At 34.3% G+C, this 21,444-nt stretch overlaps 1 protein-coding gene across 1 annotated transcript in view; it reads left to right on the forward strand.

Annotated features, from left to right (window-relative positions):
* PKHD1L1 (PKHD1 like 1) overlaps positions 1 to 21,444 on the forward strand; it is a 161,310-nt gene that overhangs the window by 70,260 nt on the left and 69,606 nt on the right. Inside the window, exons 33-47 of the mRNA XM_032760273.2 lie at positions 1,516 to 1,658; positions 2,077 to 2,181; positions 2,808 to 2,996; positions 3,744 to 3,914; positions 4,472 to 4,698; positions 5,450 to 6,434; positions 8,916 to 9,164; positions 10,114 to 10,263; positions 11,742 to 11,916; positions 12,894 to 13,050; positions 13,488 to 13,644; positions 14,941 to 15,020; positions 15,488 to 15,617; positions 17,321 to 17,450; positions 20,641 to 20,882. Of these exons, the coding sequence (XP_032616164.1) occupies positions 1,516 to 1,658; positions 2,077 to 2,181; positions 2,808 to 2,996; positions 3,744 to 3,914; positions 4,472 to 4,698; positions 5,450 to 6,434; positions 8,916 to 9,164; positions 10,114 to 10,263; positions 11,742 to 11,916; positions 12,894 to 13,050; positions 13,488 to 13,644; positions 14,941 to 15,020; positions 15,488 to 15,617; positions 17,321 to 17,450; positions 20,641 to 20,882 (3,290 nt within the window). The remainder of the gene's footprint in view (positions 1 to 1,515; positions 1,659 to 2,076; positions 2,182 to 2,807; positions 2,997 to 3,743; positions 3,915 to 4,471; positions 4,699 to 5,449; positions 6,435 to 8,915; positions 9,165 to 10,113; positions 10,264 to 11,741; positions 11,917 to 12,893; positions 13,051 to 13,487; positions 13,645 to 14,940; positions 15,021 to 15,487; positions 15,618 to 17,320; positions 17,451 to 20,640; positions 20,883 to 21,444) is intronic.

Raw genomic sequence — 21,444 nt, forward strand, 5'->3', positions numbered from 1 at the left:
CTCTTTACCTTTCTATATCTTCTTTTGCAAAAGATGCTGAGAATATCTCATACAACTGCAATATGACACATAGTTTTGAGACCAATACCATTCAGATAAGGTTGTAAAATTCTCTGTACAACTAGCCTTATGTATATGTCACATGATTTTGATTGACTCAGGAAATGCATATCAAGTAGCTTCTAGGGGCTCAATGCTGCTGGCTGGATTTACTGTGGATTAGAGGGCCATCTCCCCTGCATTAATGGTGCTCACAATTTTCTTGGAGAGAGAGATTTCAAACAGAGGATTACGTCAAGAGTTTAATTGTAAATGTGAAAAATACTGTGAGTTAGAGGTACCAGGTGCGGTAAGAGTCTATAATAGAGAGAGCTAACTTATCCTGAGCATCAGGGAAAGGTTCTCTGAAAAGGTGACAAGCAAAGAAATGGGTAGGAGGTGGCCATCTGAAGGAGATGATGCAGAGAGTCTTTCTCCAACTCAATTTTCTGTAAGGGCTTAGTATTTCTTTTTCCCTGAATCTATTTGTTAACTGATAAAATTTTAGTTCTAATATGAGGAAGTTATTGATTTGGAATACTTAGAAAAGGAAGATACTGAAATTTTATGGATGCAAAAAAGCCAATAAAGCTAATGTCAGAGTAGAAGGAGAGATGATTGCAGCAAAATCTTGCAAGAAGTAAATGAAGATGAGCAACATTAAACATAAACCTCAGCACTACATTCATCTCTTGGTTTCACAGGGCAGAGCTCACATGGATTCTGTATTGGCTTGTGCTGTAGCTTGACCATATAATGGGTGAAACTGACACCATAAAAAGTTGTGTATTCAGGTTCAAGAAATAACAAGGTTATGCTGTGGAAATTAAAAGTTAACACAGTGACTCAAGTGAATTTTTCTGCCTCTCTGCAGTTACGAGGGAAGTTGGGGTTTAGAAGTCAAATATGTCATATCAGAAAAGCATTTACATTTTGATGGCCTCCAAGAAGATGCATTGTCTGTTACCAAGCAAAATAAATTTAAAACTCTCTCATTGAAGTAGTGGGAAGGGAGACCCTGACAAGTTTTCAACAAACATGGAATAATAACTTCAAATTAATTATAAAAAACTTTGATTACTCAAATGTGTGAGATTTAATTGCTAGTTTTAAAGCAGAGCTGCCTTTTTGTTTTACTCTAATGAAAATATAAAATATTTTAAAAAATCTAATGTATTTCTTGTGACTTCAGTTCTCATAAGCATATTTTTCCATAATATTGTAGGATCTTCCATTTCAAATTCTTCTGCCATTATAATTTTCGGAAATGTAATTTTCATAGTTAGGGAAAATATTGAATATACCATCCAACCAAATTGAGATTATGATAATTGTCAGATTGTCTATCTTGAAAAAGTAATGTATAATTAAACATCCAATTATTTCCTCTTTCTAAAGAAGTCGTATCCTAGCAAGAGTTTAGCAAGATAAACCAGTAGGAAGCCCACTGAAAAATCTATTCATTTTTTTTCTCAGAGACAAATTAAATTCTTCAATACAGTATGTTTTGGAAGTGACCAGCATGTTTCCACAAAGAGGCTCCTTGTTTGGTGGAACTGAAATCACCATAAGGGGTTTTGGATTCAGCACAATACCAGCTGAGAATACCGTGCTGTTAGGTAAGAGCTTCATTTATAGGAAAGTGATTATCATTTTTCTCAGCTTAAAGGAAATACTATAGGTGCTGAGTTATTATATGAATATTCTAAATCACAGCTTTATTTTTCTAGTAGCATAAAAAAAGTTAAGTGTATTTGGTTAAAGTGATAAAGAGAAACTGAACAACTACTTTTGATTTCAATAAATAATTACTGTGTATTTAATGTGTATGCAACATATAGAGTGGAGGAGTTGTTCTGTAAATAGTACTGACACATGATTACTATCAGAAAAGAAGTTCTGAAGATCCTACTATATAACGCAGAGTTTTTTTAGGGTCTTGGATGTTGATGAATTATGCTTCGTCTCTATAATTCACACAAAAAAATTTGACGAAATGTTTGCTTCTTAAAAATATCCAGTATTTATTCTTTCTAGGGTCCATCCCTTGCAATGTTACATCATCATCAGAAAATGTCATAAAATGTAATCTTCATTCAACTGGGAATATATTCAGGATTACCAACAATGGGAAAGATTCAGGTATCAGCCATTTATACACTGAAAAAATTGAAGCACTTAAACCTGAAATTAATTTGATTTTTATTTATTTTATATTTCAAATTATTGAGAGACTAAGTATTGTTATTTCTTTTATAATTTGTCAGCAGTAACTGCTTGACATAGAGGGTCATGTACAGAGCGAATTAGTGGTAGACTTGAGTCTAGAAGGCCATACTTTCCAATTTCCAACTTCAGGAATTACCATTTGGTTTTGCTGTAGCACAGATACTCCCAAATTGTTGTAGTTTATTATTGGTCACGGATTTCCAAATGAATATTCCAATTAAAATTGATCATAGCTTTAAAAATATTGTATGTAAGATTTCTAAGCAAATTATTTATTGACTTTCCAATTTTTTTTTCAAATTATCTGTTGATCATAGCTTTTGGAGTTTCGTGACTTAATTTTTCCTTATCTTTTTATTACCTTGCTTTCCATTATTTCTATTTGTTTTTGTTAAGTGCTTAAATTATGTAAGTAATTAAGTTTTAGTGTTGATTAAAATGTTTTCACTACTGACTGTATATAAATTGCAATGTTGTCAAAGAAAATTATTAAGAAATTCTCTTTTTCTTTTAAAATATGACTCAATTCTTGCCCCCAGTACATGGATTAGGTTACATCTGGTCACCATCAGTCCTTAATGTGTCTGTGGGGGACACAGTGGCATGGCATTGGCAAACACATCCATTTCTTAGAGGGATAGGATATAGGGTTTTTTCTGTCTCCAGTCCTGGAAGTGTAATTTATGATGGCAAAGGATTCACAAATGGAAGACAAAAATCTACATCAGGTATGTTTCTGCTTATTGAGTTTTGCATCATGCCACTTTTTCCTAGATGTAATAAAATGACACTTTGTGTAGATTTAATACAGTATTTTTACGCAAATAATATACACAAATGCATAAGGTGAAGTTATTTGGCATTTTATTGCTGTAGTAAAAATGTTACTAATGAGTGTAAGCAAGTTATTTCATACATATTCAAGTGAGTTCTGATATTAGAAATATATTGATTCTGTGATAATCAACCAATTGAAAAACATATTGAAAAAGCAAAATGCAATAAAATAGGAATATATGTTTAAATCAAACCAATCTGGTAGCAAGTGATGAACTTTGACTGACTGAAATCAATTTAAAATCAGTGTTTCCTATAGGACAGCTCAGTGTAAAATGTGCCTTTTAGATTGCCTGTTTTGTTTTGTACATGTAAGATTTTGAACTTTTCACTCACGAAAAAAATTTTCTTTCATTTCATGTTGAATTTTTCTTTAAATTTTGGTATGTTATGTCAGACTTACCATGGTTTTCTAGAAAATCAATGCTGGATCTTGTTTTCATGGAATGTAATTTCGTTACACAAGATAGCTTTTAATAGCGAGTTTTACTACATTCTGTTGACATTTCATACACATGAAAAATAAGAAATTGTCATCTGTATGTGCATTTAAATGATCATTTCAAATTGTTTTCAGTCTCTTTTCAAATATGCATTAATTGCTTATATTTATTATGTGCAATCTCATTTTATGGCAGGTTCGTTTTCTTACCAATTTACTTCACCTGGAATCCATTATTATAGCAGCGGGTATGTTGATGAGGCTCACTCCATTTTTCTCCAAGGAGTCATTAATGTTTTACCAGCTGAAACCAGGCACATTCCCCTGCACCTGTTTGTGGGTAGCTCTGAAGCCACATATGCTCATGGTAAGATGGTTAAAGATGGAAACTCTGTTACACAGGTAACCCAGGGTGTGTGTGATATTTCTGGAGCAGGTAGCAGATGACTGAGTCTAACTGTGCTTCTATCTTACTAGCCACGTGACCTTGAATAGGTTTAGGCTTCTGTGAGGCTGGAATTTATCCTCTAAAATAAGGATCTCATTAATGTCTTCCTACCAGTCTTTCTCCCAGAATCCTTGTGTGCCTCCAATGAGATGTAATGTAAAAAAGTTCTGACACTATGTATGTGCCTGGACATATATTAAATGTAAGATGATGTTATTATTTTCCCCATGGGGTCTGGCCTTGGACAAACTGAAAAATAAATCAATTTTATATTCAGTTTTCTCTCTTTACTATGACATCTTTGATCAGGTCTTTAATACTTTTGTACTGCCTAAGACCCATTTGTCATTTTGTTTTTCATAAAAGATTTACCGGAATTTAAACCATCATCATCAAAATAAAGAGTAATTCAGTTTGAAAATGGTTATCGTTTTAGAATGTTATTCACGACTTACGGGCAGTTCTTTTGTCTAAAGGAGGACCTGAGAATTTACACTTGGGAAGCTCTGTGGCAGGCTGCCTAGCAACAGAACCCCTGTGCGGCCTGAACAATACCAGGGTTAAAAATTCAAAAAGATTGCTATTTGAGGTTTCAAGTTGTTTTTCACCATCTATAAGCAACATTACTCCATCCACTGGAACAGTAAATGAACCAATAACAATTATTGGACATGGCTTTAGTAATCTCCCATGTGCTAATAAGGTAAGAATATAAATATCTCCTTTGTACTTCTATTATATCTTCCCAATAAAAGTATTTTGATGATAACCTTGTTATTTAATTTTTACCAGCTTTATTGAGCTATATCACATACCATACAATTCACCCACTTACAGTGTACAATTCATAAACTTTTAGCATAGGCACAGAGTTGGCATTCATCACACAATCAATTTTAGAACATTTTTATTACCCCCAGAAAAAACCCTAAAGCCCTTAGATATCACACCTAATCCCTCCATCGATCCCAGACTAAGGCAATCTCTAATCTACTTTCTGTCTATAGATTTGGTTGTTCTGGACATTTCTTGTAAATAGAATCATACAATATGTGGTCCATTGTGACCAAGTTTATTTATTTTTCACTCAGCATAATGTTTTCAAGGTTCACCCAAGTTGTACCTTGTATCAGTACTTAATTTCTTTTTATGACCTAATAATATTCTATTGCATGTTAAGCCAACTTTTATTTATCCATTCATCAGTTGATGGACATTTGGGTTGTTTTCACCTTTTGATTATTATGAATAATGTAGCAATGCACATTTATGTACAAATCACAATTTAACCCAAGAGATGCCTTAATCAGCCCCTCCCAAATTAAATTTATGAATAAAAGATATTTAGTTGCACATGATTAGCTTTTAAAATTTATAGTTGTTGCTAATACAAAATTTGTTTATACTGGAGATATGTATTGACTTGTTTTATTTTGTATTCATTTTGCTTACAGGTTACAATTGGTAGCTACCCCTGTGTCATAGAAGAAAGTAGTGAGGATTCAATTACATGTCATATTGACCCTCAAGACTCAATGGATGTTGGTATCAGGGAAATTGTCACTTTGACTGTCTACAACCTGGGCACTGCTATCAATACGTTGTCCAATGAATTTGATAGGCGATTTGTACTTTTGCCAAACATTGACCTGGTGTTGCCAAATGCAGGATCAACTACAGGAATGACAAGAGTGACCATAAAAGGCTCTGGATTTGCAGTTTCTTCTGCAGGTGTAAAAGTCCTTATGGGTCGTTTCCCATGTAAAGTTCTATCAGTGAATTATACGGCCATTGAATGTGAAACATCCCCTGCTGCCCAACAGCTTGTGGATGTAGATCTTCTAATACATGGAGTGCCTGCCCAGTGCCAGGGAAACTGCACCTTTTCATATTTAGAAAGCATCACTCCTTATGTAACAGGAGTCTTCCCGAACTCCATCATAGGATCTGTAAAACTTCTTATTGAAGGAGAAGGTTTGGGGACTGTTTTGGAGGACATTGCTGTTTTTATTGGAAATCAACAGTTCAGAGCAATAGAGGTTAATGAAAACAACATCATTGCTCTTGTGACTCCTCTCCCAGTTGGACATCATTCTCTTAGTGTTGTGGTGGGAAGTAAAGGCTTGGCTCTGGGAAACCTGACTGTCAGCAGCCCCCCAGTAGCATCTCTATCACCAACTTCTGGAAGCATTGGTGGTGGAACTACACTGGTGATCACAGGAAATGGCTTCTATCCAGGCAACACTATAGTCACTATTGGGGATGACCCTTGTCAAATTATTTCCATCAACCCCAATGAAGTCTGCTGCCACACTCCCGCTGGGACCACTGGAATGGTCGATGTTAAAATCTTCGTTAATACAATTGCTTATCCACCTTTGATTTTTACATATGCCCTGGAGGATACTCCATTTCTTAGAGGAATTATCCCAAGCAGAGGTACTCCAATATCTGCCTTATTATCTTGATATTATAGTATTGATAATATTTAATAGTATAGAATTGGAATGATATTTGTAAATAACTATTAAGGTGTGTTTATAAATGATCCCACTTACACTTAATACCTGGGATTCAAGCTCTGTGTAGTCTCTATTGTATGATTATTTTTCACACATTTATGGGATGACAATTTTAGCCAAATTTCAACTTCTATTTAGGAACAAAATTCCCATTAACTTGACCTAAATTTCAAATAAGGAAAAAATAAGTGAAGATAGACCAAAACTGGTAATTCATTTATGTTATTGATGTTGATTTGCACTAGAAACTCCAGTTAAAATTCAAAAGTTACAATCTTACTTACATTGAGAGTGTTTCAGAGTACCTTATGTCCATGAAACTACAAATGAATATTAACTTATTAGCACACCAGAATTCTTTTTAAGGAGATAATTGGCCCATTCAATGGAGAAAATATTATAAAATAAGATTTTCTTAATTACTTAGCATGACTCATTTTTCTAATTTAACAATAGGTTGATATATCTTCTTGGTCCTTTGTCATTATGCTATGCTATTTCTGATCATCTTCGAACTATTAAAATGCTTATTATGTATGTACTGAATTCTGGAGAGGAAGCTATAGTGTAATAGTTGAGAGGTTGGCTCTCAAATGGTTCAAATTTTGGTTCCTTTAATTTCCAGCGATGAAATTTTGGACAAGTTTTTTAAGCATCAATTTCCTTATTTATGCAGATACATACATTATAAAGTTAAAGAAGTTTATTCATATAAAGTAACTTAGAATAGTACATTTAATGAAGAACTCATTAAATGTTAACCTTTTAGAAAAGTCTTTTTTAGGTTACATCACAGGGAAATGTATCAGGTTTGAGTAAGTAGTATTTTCTGCCTTCAAGGAGTTTGCTGTCGAAATCTTCTTTAATATGTCAACTTTGCTCATTTTGAAAGATGTGAACAATAGCAATGGCATATTTCTTTTCCCATGTGGTTGTAATCATTGCAAATAATGGCATATGTTTCTTATTTCCATGGACTGTGTCTCTTCCCATCTCTGCCTTTGAATTTTTTTTTTTTTTTTCAAAACAATGTATTCAAAGGTATAAGAGACTTGCAGATGTGAGAACTGAGCTGTTTTATTTGCTGAAGAGTCAGGTGACAGAGCACACTGAGAACAACACTGTTCCATTTGAAAGGCAAAATGTTAAGCAAAATTAAATGTTAAGACCTATACAACTTTCTTTAGATTGTATCTTAAAACTATTCCGTCCAGGTGCGGTGGCTCACGCCTGTAATCCTAGCACTTTGGGAGGCCGAGGCTGCTGGATTGCCTGAGCTCGGGAGTTCAAAATCAGCCTGGGCAACATGGTGAAACCTCGTCTCTAGTAAAATACAAAAAATTAGCCGTGTGTGGTGGCATGCGCCTGTAGTCCCAGCTACTCGGGAGGCTGACGCAGGAGAATCACTTGAATCCGGGAGGCAGAATTTGCAGTGAGCTGAGATCGCACCACTGCACTTCAGCCTGGATGACAGAGTGAGACTCCATCTCCAAAACAAACAAATGAACAAACAAAAACTTTCCTAACATGAAATATCTCTTTAGTATCTCTCATGTTTAAAATAAAATAATTATTTATATTTAAGCAATCCTCACTATGGTCAATTATATGGTAATTCTTTACTATTAACACTTGAATTAAAATCAAACTACTACTTGAGGGCAAGTAAAAAGTTATGTTGACGAATTTTCATTTAAAATTTAGGTATGTAGACATTCATTTGAACAACCTATGAAAAATTCTACACGTTTAATGCCCTCGATGTACGTTTGTCAAAAGAGGGAAGCAAGAGAACAGCCAGAATCTAATTCTTTGTTCTATGTGCACTCATTCAAGGCATTAACATCAACATTCACCTACAAGTCTTTAAATTAATTCCTTTTTTCTGTATTTACTATCTTACACTCATTTACATATCATAATTTGTTTACCAAGTCATACCTATCAAAAACGTTTGAATTAAGAAAAATGTAGTCTCTCCTCAAAAGAGTTGCTAATGTCAGGAAGGAAGTTACCAAAAATAAAGATAGTAAGCCTAATCCTTAAAATATGCTCCAACCCACGCTGCTCAGACATTCATACTTCCTAACTCTAGACCTGCTCTTTTCTCCTCCTCTATTCTCTATTAGCATGAATTAGTAACTTACAACTCAGTAGAATGGACAAAAGGGCTGGAAAAATAATAAATATTGAGATAAATCAGTTATAATTATATACAGTAGACTGTAGGGTATATTGTAGTCAAAATGTATTGTATGACATAGCATGTATTGTTAATATTTATATTAGTTTTAAAACACAGGGTATTCTTTTATTTGTAAAAGTAAAGAGGTATATCTTTAAATGCATGTGTATTAATAGTTAGATATATTTATATTGTGTGCTTTTTTTTTTTAAGGTCCACCAGGAACTGAAATTGAGATCACTGGATCCAACTTTGGCTTTGAGATCTTGGAAATCTCAGTGGTGATAAATAACATTCAGTGTAATGTAACCATGGCCAATGACAGTGTGTTGCAGTGCATCGTGGGAGATCATGCTGGGGGCACATTTCCTGTTATGATGCATCATAAGACAAAAGGCTCAGCCGTGTCCACAGTTGTATTTGAGTACCCACTTAATATTCAAAATATTAATCCAAGCCAAGGTAGTCATAAGTGTGCAGGAACCTGCAGATATTTTGTTTCAGTAAATACTTATTTAGAAACCTTATTTAGAAAATAATATGTTACTCAAACACATAAAATTTCTAGGTTTTTTTTTTTTTTTTTTTTTTTTTTTGAGACGGAGTCTCGCTCTGTCGGTTGTAGTGCAGTGGCACGATCTTGGCTCACTGCAAGCTCTGCCTTCCGGGTTCACGCCATTCTCCTGCCTCAGCCTCCCGAGTAGCTGGGACTACAGGCACCCGCCACCATGCCTGACTAATTATTTTTTGTATTTTTAGTAGAGACGGGGTTTCACCGTGAAAATTTCCAGTTCTTATAGCACAATACAAATATTTTTCTTTATGTAGCAAATAAATAAGCATGTAAATGTATAATGATTTATTTCAAAATACTAAACTTTAAAATATAATACCTTAGATTTCTTAGTGATGTATGATTAATTTACCTAAAACTTAATCCTACTTAAAATGACAGTTATACGTGAAAATTTTTCTTAAATCATGTTTAGACATCACTGGTATGTAATTATTTCTATATAAATTAGTATCTTTTTATTTAAAACATTTTTTGGTTAAAAACCTTAAGAAAGTATAAATAAACCAATCTACTTATAATTAAAATAGTAATTGCATAGTCTATGTTTTGCCTACTCTGAAATCCTTTGTGACATCTCTTTTAAATAAAATTTTAGTTCCTCGAAATAGTTCAAATAAATTACCAGATATGACACTTACTCAGTGAAGATTTAAAAACACTACAATCAAAAGAGATTCAGTTGCATTAATAGAATAATGCACTATAATTTCAGTTTTAAAAAACTTCATTTAATGTAACTTACTTTTAACATTTAAAATAAAGGTAAAAAATACGTACACAGAAGAGGTTTTATTTTAATTAGCTTTGTTTTTCCTTTTTATTTGTCTTTACTAGGGAGCTTTGGTGGGGGTCAAACCATGACTGTGACAGGCACCGGATTTAATCCACAAAGTTCAATTATATTAGTTTGTGGCTCAGAATGTGCAATTGACAGGCTTAGTTCTGATTACACAACATTATTATGTGAAATTCCGTCTAATAATGGTAAGTTGTCAGAAAAAATAATGGCAGTCTTTGAGAACTAGTTAATTTTATAAAGATCAGTTAATTTCTTTTTTCAAGTTCTTGGATTCCTTGGAGTAATTAAATCACTTTATGAGGGTCCTTATTCTAAGCAATTTCTTCAGGACATTTTCTAGATTTACATGACTGTTGAGGTTCATAAATTGCAGATGGAATTGTTTGTAATAAATTGCAGTTTTTCAGTTTCTGGTATAAACTGATGGTTCTTAGTTTATTGAGCATACCAAATGGTGAACACATTTTTAGTTCCCATTAGAGTATTAGGCTTCCGTTAAAGATAGGAGTTTCATTAATGGCTATGAGTGTCAATACCGTTAGTGCATTGCTAAACTCAAACCCTACCTGTGTCATTGAATAAGTTATTTAACCTCTCTATGCCTCAGTTTTTTCAACTATAAAGTGAGATGAATCACAGTAGTCTACTGGATTATTGTCAGGTTTAATAAGTTAATGTACATAAAGTGGATAGAATGATGTCTAAAACCATATGTAATTTGCTATTATTCTTATTCTTACTTATTTATTTTTAGTTAATGGTTAAGAGCCTGGGCTCTGAGGAGTCCCTGAATCTCAATTTTGTTACTTACTGTGTAACCCTAGCCAAGTAACTTCTCTCTGCTTCAGTTTCTCCACCTATTAAATGGAGATATTATCAACTCTAATTCAATGGATTGTTGTGAAGATTAAATATTTGGTACTTTGGACAACAAATCTTAGTTATTACTTAACAAAATTTAAGAAGATATTTAAACAATGTGAATATTCTAGAAGAATAAAGGATATGTTTTATGTGAACACATTTTTTAAAACATTAACGAAATTTGTGAAGCTTTTCTAAATATTGTTGCTTCTTTCTCTGACTTCCTTAACAAAGAATATTGAAAAATGCAATATTTTTATGATGGAGCTTATTTATCATTTCCACACCAGAGTTTAATCCTGATTAAAAAAAATATGTAGCAATGCTTCGAGACTTGTCAAGGTTTTAGGTTGTTTGTCTTAACACTGGCTCTGCATCTTCTCGTTAGGTTTTTGCATCAGGTTTCTGTAGTCCTTGTGTCTGACCTTGCCTTCAGCTGTCACTCCTTGCTGTTGTCAGTGTGCCTGCCTTTAAGCAGTTCTTCCCTCCTTCCTGTTCTAATTTACAAAGTTGGATCCTCTAGAATTGGAAAACTAAGCTGGCAAGTTTGTAGAATGTTCTACAGGAAGAGTCTCCCTGGGAGGGTCGAAGGGCTTTTTCTTCTGTTGATAATGAGCATGAACTTTGTAATGTTTTTGGCTATTGCTAGAGGCCACTATTATTCACATGTAGCCTAGGTCTATTGGAAAAGAAAGATGATTGTGTGAAAAGGAAGATGTTATTGAAAATGTTTGGAGGTTTTGGAAATGAATCAGGGCCTGATGGCAGAAGTGCATTCAGTCTGATCCTCCTTTCATAGGCACGGGGGCTGAGCAAGCCTGTGAAGTGAGTGTGGTTAATGGGAAAGATTTGTCACAGTCCATGACTCCGTTTACGTACACAGTGTCACTGACTCCACTCATCACTGCAGTATCTCCTAAGAGAGGCAGTACAGCAGGGGGCACCAGACTGACAGTCATGGGATCAGGATTCAGGTACTGTCTCCACACAAATACCCATCATTGTGCATTTCCAGACCTGAACCATTACGCCTGCTTTCTCCTATGCCCGGACAGTGCAGAAATACAGTCATGCAATGTGTACCTATATGCTCGTAACTTAAGCTTAAGGCAAAAATAGTACTAATTGCTAACATTTATTGAGTATTTATTTTGTGGCAACCCCTGCCTACCCACAGAGAAGTCCTGCCTTTCTTCCTGAGATGTTTTTACCTTGTTTTGTGGTTAGAAGACAGATTAAACAGGTTAGACAACTTGCCCTCAATCCTGGTATGTAGCATCACAAATATAAATCACCTTCTTCTTGTGCTTTCCCCATCATCTTATCTCCAGCCATGATCTGCTTCATTGGATCAAAGAAACATCTTTCCATACAGCTGTTCTACTCTACTGTAATTGGTCAAGTTTCTTTTTCTTAAACATACTCATTATTTGGCTCAAATTTGTGTACTGCATTTTCATCATTATTCAGGTGGGGAAGGCTGAAGTCAAAACACCAGATCACAAACACCATAGAAGTTCATTGTAACTCCTCAAGCAGTTATGATTACCTTGAACTTGCATTTTTACCTGGAGGTTAAGTTCTAAAGTCCACAAACATGATGAAAATGTCACATGGACAAGTGATCCTTGAAAATCTCTTTTAAAAGTACCTGTTGGGAGATCAACATAGAATCACTGAATAACAACAACAATCACTGTTTCTTTCCCCAACACTGGAACACCTGCTAGTTACAGTCCTATTTTCTGGACTCTTAACCTCTTTGTTTACTTTTTTTTCAATAAATATTTTGAAGTCTTAATATTGAAAAAAGCATCGATCTGCACTTTGGTGGCTGATAGAACGAGGTCTTTTTTTTTTTTGCAATAATACATAGGAATAAAAGGGTTTGACAGCATGATCTAGAAATTTGAGAAAAACATACATGTTATGTTTTCCCTCTTTTTTACAGTGAAAATATAGAGGATGTTCATATCACCATAGCTGAAGCTAAATGTGATGTTGAGTATTCCAACAAGACACACATCATCTGCATGACAGATGCCCATACTCTATCAGGGTGGGCTCCAGTTCGTGTCCACATCAGAGGTGTCGGCATGGCCAAACTGGTAATAGTGCTGTTGGGTATAGTAATCACAGCAATAGAAAACTAACATTATGGGAGGTGGGCTAATTGATAATTGGTGTTTTACTTTAATGTCTCCAAAAAAATAACTGAGCTGTGACAACAATAAATTTAAAGTAGCTTACATTTTTTGTTGCTTTTCCTAAAATTTTTATTATTTAAGATTTTTGATTTTTCTGAGTTGTGGGGTAATTGGTAACAGATTTTTTAAACTTGATCATTATTGTGAAATAAACCAAGAGGCAATTATAACACATTTTAAGTAGGTTAGATTTTATTATTAATAAAATGCTTATTGTTTATATATATTTACTATATAATATAAATATATTTATATTGTAATAAAATGCTTTTTGAAAAATCGAATGAAAAACTCTGGTAAAATCCCTAAATTTTAAGGTCTCTTATATTCTATTACAGGATAATGCTGGCTTTCTTTATGTTGATGCCTGGTCCTCCAATTTCTCATGGGGGGGAAAATCTCCCCCAGAAGAAGGGTCTCTTGTTGTTATTACAAAAGGACAGACCATTCTGCTGGATCAAAGCACCCCTATTTTGAAAATGTTGCTTATTCAGGGTAAATTTCTGAATATCTGTTCATTAGACTCTGCCTGAGAAATATTTCTGTGAAACTGATTTAATCAAAATCCACAATTATGAACATCCGTAGTTCCATCATTTTTTTAATACACAGTGTAGTCCTGGGCTTTCCAAATTGAGTATTACAATCCATTTGTGGTTATGGTATTATTTAATGTGTTGCAGCCAGCATTTTAAAAATTAAATAGGATAGAAAGCATCAGAATAGATTGCATGCATATGGGTAAGTACCTTTTAAAGCTAAATGTTGTTTTATGAAACTTTTGGTTCAATAACAATGTGGGGAGGTGTGAGCATGCCCACGCACTTTCACTAGATCACAACAAAAAAGGTATTTTCCACTTTGAAAAACACTGATGTAGTGGGTCCCAGGAGTTAAAAAGTCATAGGGATTTGTTCACCTCTATCCTAAATGATCTCCTTGACTCCCTTTGGAAGACAAGTTGTGATTTTCACCTTTGCCTGTGAACCTGTTTCTGTTGTTGCCTGGGGTTGTCTCTGCTGCTGTGTTTTATTTTTTACTATGGAAAACTAAGTAACCACAACTGTGATAATTGCATGTAAAAGAATCATTAATTGGTAAGAGTAGACTGCTTGAGGATTTAGTGCACAAACTTTGCCATAACAGGCTTAGCCACCAGAAGACTCCTGCATTGTTATTGTACTATTTTTAACTTCTGGTAAAATAGAAAAGTTTCAGGTTTCTGAAGTTATTAAATATTGGACCTTTGGACAAATAAAATTTTAATACTTATAAATTTACAAATTTATACTAGTCTCATAAAAATGTATCTTGGTATGATCTTTAATAATGCTAATCAGGCTATAGCTGTTGAGAGTGCAAATTAATGGGTAAAAGTTCAGAGCTAATGTTGACATTATAATGGTTTTTATCAATATGCTTTTCTTTAATTGCTTTTGTTTTTCATTTATATTTTGAGGTGCTGTGTTTATAGAACTAATTTGCATAGCTGAGCTATTTAGTAGCATCTAAAATAAGCTACTTTCCCAATGTTCAAGGGAAAATAATCTTCCCTGGAATTTGATTTTCTGTAAACTCCCACGGTTTTGTCTAGAGTTTTTATGCTTTTGTGTTGCCAAAGAACTGAAGTGAAGTTATATGCATAACAATAGCAGAACATGAATGAGGAATTAAATTTTAATTTAATGTATAATTTAATAATTATTATGTTAAATTGTAATGAATAATTTAGTAGGTAACTTTTAACAAGATTTTTCCTTGTGATGTATTTCAAAATTATATGATTCATAGGTGGGACTCTAATATTTGATGAAGCTGACATTGAACTCCAGGCAGAAAATATTCTAATTACAGATGGAGGCATTCTTCAGGTATTCAAAAGAACATAATACATGTTCATTTCTAACCTCTCTCCATTCATTTTTTTAAATACAATGTGTAAAATGGATAGTTAATTATACCAACCTCTCCTGAGTTTATCTTTGTTTAGGTCTCTGTTGTTGGTATAAAATCCTTTATGCAAGGAGAAAAGTTTCCCAGAATATGGTGTTTTTAATGGGAAGATAGTAGTATATTCCCATAGAGCATAATCTAAAATAGAACAGGAAAGCATTAACTCTGAGATGTGGCTAAAGTCAATCAGTATACCTTTCAAAGGTCTGGCATAGTTTATTTGGCTGACTAGAAAATTAAAGATTTATTTTTCAAAAGAAAGATATGAACTGAGCAATTAATTCTCAAAAGAGAAGAGAAGATAGAAAAGAACTACTTTTGTGTGATTAGAATTGTGGATTTGGGGTTTTAATTTTCTGAATGGCATTTGTGACATCTTTTGCAGATTGGGACAGAGACATCCCCATTCCAACACAAGGCTGTCATTACCTTGCATGGGCACCTGCGATCTCCTGAGCTCCCTGTCTATGGTGCCAAAACACTGGCTGTGCGGGAGGGAATCCTGGATCTGCACGGTACTGTGGCCAAGTGGCTAAGGGAGTTGGTAGAGGAAGACTCACCAGGACACCAGGGATAATTATCCTGTGATAATTATAATTTATCCTGTGATAAAGTGAAAGCGTGTTAGGCTTCTCATGTCTTTAGATATCCCCTCTTTACCCCTTCCTTCTTTCTCACATCCAAGCCAGGCTAGCCCAGACATCAAGACTCAGAACCAGGCCAGGCACGGTGGCTCATACCTGTAATCCCAGCACTTGGGGAGGCCAAAGCGGGTGGATCACCTAAGGCCAGGAGTTCGATACCAGCCTGGCCAACATGGCATAACCCTGTCTCTACTAAAAATACAAAATTTAGCCAGGCATGGTGGTACACACCTGTAAGCCCAGCTACTTAGGAAGCTGAGGCAGGAGAATCGCTTGAACCCAGGAGGTGGTGGCTGCAGTGAGCCAAGATCACACCACTGCACTCCAGGCTGGGTGACAGAGTGAGTCTCTGTCTCAAAAAAACAAAACAAAACAAAACAAAACAGGCCAGTGCAGTGGCTGATGCCTGTAATCCCAGCACTTTGGGAGGCCGAGGCGGGTAGATCATGAGGTCAGGAGATCGAGACCATCCTGGCTAACACGGTGAAACCCCGTCTCTACGAAAAATACAAAAAAAAAAATTAGCTGGGCGTGGTGGAGGGTGCCTGTAGTCCCAGCTACAAGGAGGCTGAAGCAGGAGAATGGCGTGAACCCGGGAGGCAGAGCTTGCAGTGAGCCAAGATCACGCCACTGCCGTCCAGCCTGGGCGACACAGTGAGACTCTGTCTCAAAAAAAACAAAAACAAAAACAAAAAAACTCAGAACCAAGGTCACACTTGCGAAAGCATTTCTGGGTCTTTTCTACATTCCTCCTCTTCCCCCTTTCATGAGCCTCCAGGCTCTTCTCGTTTCATTTTACACTAACCATAGTACCTGTCTGTAATTGCCTGTTTACTTTATTTATTTATCTATATAAAAAGACTAAGTCTAGAAGCAGAAGAATGTAATTTCTTATATTTGTATCTGAAAATGGGGCCTCTCTAAAATATAACAAGAGATTTATAGTTGTGGATTTCTGTAACTATATCCTAGAACCTTGTCAGCAAGCAAAAATGATTTTGATCATGTTTGAGGTACCAGGGCAACATACTATTTAAAGAAAGCATGGTGTGAATCTTTTTTATATTGAAGTCTTCTACATGGCAATAATCTATCCCTTTTATAAATTTAGAATACCATAAATGTGATACCTTATTATCATAAAAGTCGTACATGGGGCTCAATATATATACTATGTAATTTCTTAGAAAAGTCTACATTTGACTCTAGATTATTAGTTTAACAAATTCCTATCAATAATGACAAAGACAATAGACTTCGCTCATTTTGACAACATTATCACACCCCATTTACATTGTGTCCCTGTAAAAAAAAAAAGATGGTTATAAATAGGGTATATCATTGCAGAAGAATATTTTTGAAAAGTTGTATAGTCATATACATGTCATTACAAACACAATTGTTACTTTTATAAAGCAAGCATTCTACATATTTCTTTTTGAAGAAATGTATGAAATGCCAAGGTAAAATGAACCTTTCCAACATTGATTCAATTTAGGAAAAGATTAAAATGCATAAAGTTCTCAATAATCAATCAAACACATGTAAAGAAATACTCAGTGTGTTGGTTCTAGGTGTGCCTGTTCCTGTGATCTGGACTCGCTTGGCTCATACTGCAAAGGCAGGGGAAAAATTTTTAATTTTACAAGAAGCAGTAACATGGAAACCAGGAGATAACATTGTAATTGCAAGCACAGGACACAGGTATGATGTCTTCTGGGCTTAGTTATGTGTATTTAGAAAAGAAATTTTTATACTGTATAAAGAGGGACAATTCAGATGGTGCATGACTATTTGGTTTAAGCTTGAAACCTCTAATAATGAAATACGAACGGCCAAATACAGATTTGCCAAGTGTTAACATTAGGTTGATCACATTTGTATTGCATTATAATTGATAGATTTACAATAAGAAAAAATATAAATTTGAACCTATGAAATAACTATGTCCTAGTAAAATGTATGTTTTACATGGTTTGGCTGCCATGTGAGAATCTATTTGGAAAAAAGAAGTGTTTGACTACTAAAAGTCATTTGGAAATATCTTAGAGTTTTAAATAAATACCTTAATAAATGAAAAAATGTAAATGAGCTTCTTAGTTTGAGGTCACCAAAGAACATGTTTGAAAGCAGCTAGTGAACTCTCCTATCTTACAGCCTTAGCAAATGGTTCCCATTGAGCAAAATTGTTAATAATGACTAAATAAAAGAGAAGAAATCATTATACAAAAAGTGATTCACATAACCTTTTAGGTGCCTGTTATTTTAAAACTGAAAGTACCTATGATCCTTAATTCCTGTTTAATTACATATTTTAGCAAATAAGACATAAAAGAAAGAAAATTAACATACCACCAAGTATCATGGGGGTAGGGCCAGAGGAGCATTATTTTTGCTTTATTGTTCAAATTATAGATAATAGTAAAATTGAATATGGTTGTGATTATTAGGAAACGAACAGTGATTTATGATAAGAAACAGCTAAATTGTGTTAAGGCCATGTTACAACTTAAATTTAAAATTCAAGATGGCATTTTGAGTTTGTCATATTCCATGTTAAAAATAGACTTGCAGTTATTAGGAAGAATTAAATATATACTTAGCTTTAGTGCTCATTTTGTTCTGCCCTTGGAAGAAATTTTAATTATATAATGGCAAAATAAAAAAGCAGGAAAATGATAGGGCTTACTAACAGAGTAGAAAATCTTCATTTATGGTTTTTTGTGTGAAATGAAAGGGTTTAGAATAGGGCTATTTATTTTTCAGAAACAAGAATTAAGGAGTTTCCCACCAAATCTAATTGTTCATTGTGTCATTGGTAAATCTTATTTGAGAGTTTGCAAAGCCAGTGGTTAAGAAAATGCCTTCAAAAGTCAGTTTGTCTGTGTCTAGCTCCCTGCAATACCACTTACTAGTTCTGTAGTTATATTGTTTTATCTCTCTGAGCTTCAGTAAAATTGGAATGCTATTAGTAAGGATTACATTAGTTAATAAGTGTAAAGCAGTAAAAGCAGAACTTGACTCAAACTAAGTGCTTATTACACTTAGTGTTGTTATATTACAACAAAGAAGGAAAGATGTGTTTAGGTACATACAACATATGAAAATGCTTTTCACAACTTCTTTTCTAAAGAAATCATCGTATCATCCGAATCCAGGAAAATTCAAGGGAGGCTAATCTAGTCTTTTTGCATACCACCTGTGAGATCTTGTACCACTGGTTCGCCCTTATCTCTAAGCATCCTTAATCTCCACCTTTCCCTGCCCCTACCCAACAATTCCTTCCCTGTATCTTTTGGAATGATTCTTGTCCCCATCCACCCATTGTCTTGATAAACAGCTTTGTTCTCCTGTCTCCTGTAGCATCTTTCTTTTTTTAATCCTTTATTTTAGAGTTGTAAACTGCTTAGATATTATATGCTCATTTCTTCTATTTTATCCTTACTATCCTTTGTTTTCTTTCTTTAAACCCCTGCATTCTAGTTTTCTTCTTCACAAATCTTTTTCATTGACCTTCTAATTATCATCATTCATTATTTCCTTTGTATCACCAAGTTCTTTTGGTCTGCCCTTGGCATGTCTCTCAGCTTTCTCTACTCTCAGTTTGATTTAGATTCTCAGCCTCTCACACCTGGAATATTACATCATCTTCCTCTTTGGGCTCCATTCCACTTTCTTCCCCCACGAATTTACTCTGCATTAATTTGTTCAATCAATCAAAACCTGTTATTGAGTTGTGACAGGTGCTGTACTAAGTGCTTAGCATATAAAATGATTTCAATGGGTCTCATGCCTAGAAGAGCAGACAAGTCAGTGGAAGGGACAGAAAGGTAGATTATCTCATAGGACTGCAGTGTGGTTGCTCTGAGCACTAACGGAGCTTTATGCAGAGTGTATAGAGAATGCAGAAGTAGGGTTGGGAAAGTTGAGAGAGCTGCTTTGAATCTATTTCACACGTGGCACTGTCATTTGAACTGGCATTTAAAGGAGTAAAAGGTGCCAAGGGAGAGAAGAGTCAAAAGAAAATGTTGGGAAAACACAGAGGTAACTCCCTTAGGCTTACCTTTGTTAACGGCAGCAATCACACTTTAGTAGATAATATATTATACAATCAAGCATTGACACACTTGTCTCCTTAAAATCAGGGAAACTTTCTACTTGGTATCCCCAGTGCTTAGTTCTATGCCTAAAATGCAGGTTAGACCCTCAATAAATGTTTGTTGAATGACTAAATGCACGAATGTGTACATTACAGAATTGGCAAATCCCTTCTGCTGTGGCTGGAATTTGGGGTATATTTGGAGGAATGGTAAAAATGAGATCTCCTAAACTTCAACTCAATAATTTCTTTTCCTTGTTCAGCAACTTTCAGTGACTCCCCTTTATAAAGGTTCTCAACTTGTGCATGACTGAAATTTTGGACCGGATCATCTTTGTTATATTGGGGAAATCCTGTGTATCATGGGATGCTTAGAAACACCCCTGGTCTCTACCTACTAGATGTCAGTAGCAGCCCCCAATTGTAACAACCAAAAGTGTCTTCAGGCATTGCTAAATGTCCCCTGGGAGGAATAAAATCATCCTCGATTGAGAACCACTGAGTATGATCCTCCAAGTTATAAATTAATAGTTTTCCAAATACTTTTTATAAGCTACTCCAGTTCTAGGAACGAATGTAGAACTTGAAAAATATTTAATTGAATTGAATATATTTGTAAAACTTAATCAAGCAAGAATAAAATGTTTTATTCTAATTTCTGTTCAGAATATTATATGACATAAGAATAGTTTCCTATTTTGCAAAGAAGTATTTAAAATGAATAAAACAAATATACCAAAACAATATGTTATGTCAATTTATATTAATTTTAAAATTTTTTGTTAAAATTTTTAGACACAGTCAAGGAGAGAATGAAAAAATGACCATTGCATCTGTATCTGCTGATGGCATAAACATAACACTAAGTAACCCACTAAATTACACACACTTAGGAATTACGGTCACACTCCCTGATGGAACTCTGTTTGAAGCAAGAGCAGAAGTTGGAATTCTTACAAGAAATATTTTAATAAGAGGATCTGATAATGTTGAGTGGAATAACAAAATTCCCGCATGTCCTGATGGATTTGACACAGGTAATTTTAGCAGCTCTCGTGGTTGGTATAATCATGCCATATAGTTTTACAATTTAATTGGTTTATATTGAAATACATTATTTCAATGTATTTCATTGTAAATATCATTAAATATAATTTAATGATATTAATCTTATTATAAGATACCATTAAATATCTTGTAAATATAATTAAATGTGGAAATTTCAAAATGCTGATAGTATTTGTGAGTAACATGAAGATATTTGAATATATTGAAGAAAAGTGGTTAATGCTGACACTATAATGGGAGAAATAAGTGCACTTGGATTCTGTTTATAAATCATCTTCCTATAATTATGATTCATTATTATGTTTAGATTAGACCTTGATGATTAGTTTTAATATTGTCAGCAAGAAACTGCATTATTTAGATTTACTCAGAAAATATGGAGAACTATATTTGATAGTGATACAAAGATTCTGTTTAGCAAATCTTTGATTCATCAGGGCTTTTTCAATTTTTCAGAATTTGCAGTTTATCAGAACAGTGTGAGAGTGGATTTATTGTAGAAAGATATTTTAATTTAATTCCTAGACTGAT

Source organism: Hylobates moloch, unplaced genomic scaffold (genome assembly GCF_009828535.3).
Source record: "Hylobates moloch isolate HMO894 unplaced genomic scaffold, HMol_V3 SCAFFOLD_9, whole genome shotgun sequence".
Classification (NCBI taxonomy): Eukaryota; Metazoa; Chordata; class Mammalia; order Primates; family Hylobatidae; genus Hylobates; species Hylobates moloch.